Below are 6299 nucleotides of genomic sequence, written 5' to 3'. Positions count from 1 at the left end.
ATAAGTGAATTCTGAGTTTTGTTGGCTAAAATGCATTCTTGATTTTTTATATTTTGGTTAAGAAGAATACAAAGAGTAAGGTTTAAGAGAACCTAAACCTCCAAGTTAGACGGGTTGGCACTCTTTAATTTGGGAAATCATTATTATCTTTATTTAGTGTTCATACAAGAATTTATACAGGATTAATTTCATTCGAAATAAAGATAAACTCTCATTTCACATAAAATTTACTAATAAAATTAATCGTAAAACCTCCTATTCTAAAGACTAAGTTACACTTTTAACCCCTAAAATTTATTAGTATTTTAATTTCAAAATTTTAAGTTTGAGATTTTTCATTTTGATCAACCGAGTTTGGTCTTATGTTCAAAATGCTCATTTCTTCCAACTTTGTGATTAATTTGGAGAAAGAGGAAATTGTTTTTTTTAGACTTGACGGCTAAATAAAACAAAATCAAACTTGATAGGCCAAAATAAAAAATTTTAAAGACAACGGTCAAAAATGAAAATAATCCCATACTTCTAGTCATGACTCAGAAGTATAATTTATTTCAATCTTTATTTACCATTTCATTTAAATGCATCATGACAAATTCCTAATCTTATCTTAAAAGTATAATTAATTTTAAACTTTAATGTCGCTCTTCTGGAGTTGATACTCCCATTTTATACTTTCTTGAAGCCTTTTATTTTGCAATTACATGCATTATTGTTGAGTGAGAACACACTCTGAGGCTTGGTTTTGCTTGAAGTAAACCAACTGATTATCTCTTATGTTTGTGATTTGCTCATTGATGAGGTTATAAAAATAGTCTTAGAGACAAGTTATAGACAATGAATTGAGCAGCTAGAAGCTGAACTTGGTGTTTAAAAAAAAAACTGATAGCAATGCTCTTTTAAGTAGATGTGAGAGATGTTCTTCATACTGAATGCTCATCTTGATTAACTTATAAATAAGGGCTGTGATCAAATTGAAGATTCGCACAACCAAAAAAAAAAAAGACATCACACTGGCCAAACTAATTTCAATCGACTTACACGCAGTCAACATAGTGATGATACTGCATAATCTAAATAAATCAAGGCATCTCAATGGCCAAACTACTCAAAAACCTAAGCAATTCACTCAGCACAATAACCTCAAAGCAAGCTAGACTTAATTTTAAAATTTTAATTTATCCACCTTAATTGCTGTGATAATCCTGCTATTCGAATTTGAAGATTGTAGACCTTTCCAAAGGTTAGACAATGGAAAAATTACGGAGAGAATGCCATGTGCCATCAACTTATCTTACTGATACCAGCTGAAACAATTACAATTAGCAAAGAACAAAGACTACTGTTGAATAAACCAAAAAACAGTTGCTTTGAAAAAGAAGCACGAGACTTCCTCAGTTCCCTGAAAAACCTGCAGAAGGATGAACAGTTGAACCTTTAATTCATTTTTAAATAACATGAACTTTTATCTAATTCAGATGCACTTCTTACTTGCACATTTTACAATCAGATACTCTGACACATTGAGTACACCCCATACACGTATCATAAATCTTTACTGAATGTGACATTGGATATATAATTTTTTGAACATCATAAATTTTCGATCTAGTAGAAATGAATTATACATTAACATTAGACACCAGATGAATCAATGATTTACCAGAATTTTCTAATCAATCTGCTTCTGGATCGATTCATGCTAGAGGGCCAAGATGCTTTGATTTCTTACATTTTTTGTAAACAAAATCACTATATCATGCATCATCCATGATAATAAATATAATTAGCCTTGATAAATAAATATTCAAATGGAAGAGCTAGAACTGTCTCATACCATTTAAAGTCTTAAGTTTAACAAGCACGTATATGGATAAGTCATGAAGTTCATGCAGCTCCTTTGTTGCAGTTGCAGCTCTCCTGGCTCTCAAGCAGGCTGTCCACCATTGCCTCTCCTAGGACTCCATTTCCATGATTGAAGTACTCTAGCATCCTTTAGTCAATGCACCAGATTTTAGTACTCCTTTTTTGTCAACCATTTTCACTTAACTTAATTCCCTATCATGTAGGGATTTTTCAATTTGTAAACAGAAATATTAGCCGTTTAGCCCCACAATATTGCATGTTGGCATGCCCACTGTAAATGGGATGGGCCCCTAAATATATCTCTTCTCTTCAAGATTGGGTCATATCCCAAGACTCTAGATGTGGTTTTGGGCATATTCCTCTTTTGCCTTGATTTGTAATTATAATTACAAAAAAATTTACATATAGATTCCATATAACAAAAATGCAAGTCAATGTATGAATCATGCATGAAGTAAATACACAAATTACACTTTCAAATACCATAAGAGTGAAATGAGCATTGTACCCAATAAATAAATATGTAAGGGACAAAACTTAGGTACAGTACCTTAAGTGCTGTTCTTTAAGTTCTCCTCTTAACATTCAGCTATATGGCTATTTAACTAAAAAATACACTTCCATCCCATAAGAAAAAATTCACATGATAGAATCTAAGAGGGGAACCTACGGACCAACACCTAAGGATTATACCCTATATATAAAAATATTAGAGAGGTACTGTTCATGTAATAGGTGTGGAAAAAATATCTAATCTTCCTTTCTTTCTTAAATTTTTTCTTCCCTCTTTTGACAGTAAGGTATGAAGTTTCACGTTGCCTAGTAATGTAACATAAATTCACTTTTCATTATTATTACTAAGATTTACAAATAAAATTTACATTCTAATCATGTCCATAGTTTTCACGGTAAAACTACTAACCTTCGGGTTCCTCTTTTGTTTGGGCTTTCCCAACGCTTCAGTATGTATGACACTACCTCTTTCAGTGAGGCCTTCCTCCCTTCTTCATAATTCCATAGCTCTGATATTACATACCCACCACTTGGGTTGTACTCATTCTTTTCTGTCAAGGCTGTAGTCACCGCCTCATAAAGTTCATCACCATACTCATCTTTTAGACCTTTCAATTTCTCATCGTCTTCTTTAATTATATTCTGCACAATCCAATATAAAGTTATAAGCCATTAGTAAAAATCTGACAGAAGGAGAAGCAAAGAAAGAGCATTTGGTGCAAATTAAATAAGAAAAAATTGATGGCAGAAGTTCAAGCTAGCAGGAAAACAGTCATGGAGATATTTTGCAGTTCTAATAAATGGTTGAATAATATGGTGAGCTAAACTGCAAATAAATAAATTATTTATAATGGTGTTAAATAATCAAGATCCTTATAGTTTAATTGGTTGGCAACTGCTGGTGTTTTCAAGATATCTATGGTTCAAAAGCCCCCTCCCCATTGTAACTATTAAATTACAAAAAGAAAAAAAATAATGGTGTTAAATTATTAAATGCAGACCACATAATTTCCTTCTTTTCCCATGACAATCTTAAAAGGATGCCAGCTTGAATCCCTGAGGTAATCCTCCCAAATTGAGCACAACTCTGCAGCTTTCTCTCCTGCTTCCGGGTCACAATATTTTCTCTTGACTGCTCTGTAGAATGGTTTAAGTTCAAGATCTCCCATTCTCTTGATTCCAATAAAATCAGAACTTCCAAATTTTTCCAAACCCTGCAAACCAAGTAAATTCAACGTTATAGGCCATATTGAAATGGCATTTCCCCAATAATAACATTAAAACAACATTTAAAAATATCTCAATGTCCATCCATTTCTGTTCAGCATCCACAAGTGCACCATCTTTCTTATCTTTCTTCCCCCAACCCCATCTTATATTATGATCAACAATACAAAATCACTTTAAATGCCTTTGGCAAAGAAAACTAAACCCTGAAATCTGAACTTAACACATGATTGAGATGATCAAATGATACATTATTTAGCTTGTCAATTAGCACGAGTCTTCAATAATCAACTTCAAAAGCCATTAAACTGGTAATTAACAACTACTATACATTGTCATAGGAGCTTAAGTCTTCAAAATTTACTTCTTCAATGAGCAGGTTCTGTTAAATGTTGTATCAGATCCCAAAAATATCCACCAGAACAATAAATGTAGTTTACGCACAAAGATATACTTACATTGATCAACTCCTCTCGAACCCCTTGTAGTTCATCATTACTAGCTCGCTCCTTAACAATAAGACTTTGGATTGTTGCTTCCATCTGCTCCAAGTCTTCTTCTTTCTGTTTTAAAGACCATTGCATCAGCCATTCGTCCAGGAATACATAAATGCATAAACTCGGATGATTTACAGGTTGAGGCATATATTTAGTCAAAAACAAACAAAAAAGCATATAACATTTTAGCAATACTTACATCCATCAATTTCTTACAAACCTCCTGCAATTCATCATTACTTTTACGCTCCTTGGCAATAAGATTTTGATTAAGAGATTCCATTTCAGCCATAGCTAGTTCAGTTGCTTGCATCTTTTCCTTGATCTCCATATCAACCTCCTCTGCACTGCCAGATACTTGCCTGAAAGCTTCAAGTTTCTTTTTTAGCTTAGAAACTCTTGATTGAAATTTCCCTTTTTCTTTCTGCCATTGATAAATCATTTCAAATAAAAATCATAAGAAATTTAATAACTTATACATACAAATAGTAACCGAAGAAATTTCATGAAAAAGAATACATAACACACCCCTTTATCCTCTGCAAACCTCAATGTAGATTTTAAAAACCTCTCCATTTGATCCTCTCCCATGCCCAACCTTTGTTTGGCATTGTCGAGGTTCTTTTCTAGCTCTATAATCCTAGCATGGAGATTCGTCTCTTCCCTCTGCCATGAATAGCCAATCAAAGTTTCTTGTATGAGATTTATGGAATGGATATACATATTATATGCAATCATAATTTTAATAATTAAGTGAAGTCCGAGAGAAAATATCAAAAGAATGAATACAACACCACTTGATCCTCTAACAATGCACTGACAGACTTCTCCATAAATGTCGCTGCAGTTAAAAGAAATCTCAAGGTCAATGAATTGCAGAACTTTTTTTCGAATTATGAAAAACCAAAAAAATAAGTAAAACAGAAGGTTCTTAGATAAAGGGATCATTCCGATTTCTCAAAAAAAAAAAAAAAAACTCAGTAGGAAATAATAAATTAGAATTTGAATCAACATTTCAAAAATTTTAGCTTGACAACGTTTTTCAAATGATGAAATGTCAAAAATATAAGTAAAACAAAATGTTTTTTATTATTATTCTATAATACAACTTTATGATGTGAAGCATCAATTGTTTTTTACTAATCTTAATGCAACCATATAGCTTAGTTAAGTTTCTCGTTGTACAGCCAAAATACAAAAGGAAAAACTAATGAGACAACAATTGTATCCTTTTGAACATTCTCTGTTATTGTAAGTTATCATGAAACGAGCACAACCAAGCATAATGAAAACGTGAAAAAAAGAAAAGAAAGAGAAATGGCAAGTCTTACCTTAAAAAGGCAGTCTATGATGAGCAGCTGCTTCCTCAAGTAAAGCAATCGCAGACCTGAACAGGATTTATGTAGACGAACTAGATTTGGCTCTTGGTCGTTTCATATGTAAAGAGAGAGGAAGTTGAAGGGGTAACAAATTTTTGTTTTGTCTTTTCAGATTCTGAAGAAAGATCGTTTTATCAATGAATATCTGAAGTCTCAACGTAATGAGTAATGACTTAGGGGCTGTTTGGATTTTTTTTTTTTTTTTTTTTATCACTCATCACTCCTTAGTCAATTTTCGTCGCTCCTCACTCATCACTTAAAATATTTCCAATTTTAAAGTATTTTCTCGAAAATTGAAAAAGTATTGACAACTTTTTCAATTTTCGAGAAAATTTTTTCCAAAAATGAAAATTATTATGTGCCCTTAAAACATATATTAACAAAATCTATTTTCTTATACTACTCATTTGTTTTTTGTTTTCACTTCACATTACTCAAATATTTTCACCTTTTTTGTGGGTCCCATACCTGACCTAATTTCATTTCCTTCTCTCTCCTTTTTTTTCCCCTTACTCTCATCTTTCTCTGCCTCTCATCTCTCTTCTCTCTACCTCTTGCTCAATGTTTCTTTCATCTCTCAGTGCTCTCCTCTCTTCCATCTCTCGGCAGCAATGGCAACGGTGAAGGTGGCAACATAGCCCCAACCACCAAAATCACGGCGACCACAACCACAACCACATCCACCATCACCACCACCACCACCACAGCCACCAAACCCATAGAAAAGAAAAAAAAAATCAAACACTATTAGAGCACCGACACCCATCTCTCCCAAAACACAAACCTGAACCCACAAAAATTTCAAAAGCTCCCTCGCCTC

General features: G+C 33.0%; 1 protein-coding gene across 1 annotated transcript; it reads right to left on the bottom strand.

Annotated features, from left to right (window-relative positions):
* Window positions 1-1541: 1541 nt before the first annotated feature.
* LOC142606105 (factor of DNA methylation 3-like) lies at window positions 1542-4542 on the bottom strand. The gene is made up of 5 exons (XM_075777506.1): window positions 4300-4542; window positions 4062-4166; window positions 3378-3590; window positions 2786-3018; window positions 1542-1990 (listed from the first exon to the last, which is right to left on the bottom strand). Exons 1-5 carry the CDS (start codon window positions 4540-4542, stop codon window positions 1885-1887), a joined length of 900 nt encoding a protein of 299 aa, XP_075633621.1. The 3' UTR covers window positions 1542-1884.
* Window positions 4543-6299: the final 1757 nt, after the last annotated feature.

Source organism: Castanea sativa, chromosome 8, assembly GCF_040712315.1.
Source record: "Castanea sativa cultivar Marrone di Chiusa Pesio chromosome 8, ASM4071231v1".
In the NCBI taxonomy this organism is placed as follows: Eukaryota; Viridiplantae; Streptophyta; class Magnoliopsida; order Fagales; family Fagaceae; genus Castanea; species Castanea sativa.
This window is presented reverse-complemented; position numbering and strand designations above follow the sequence as displayed.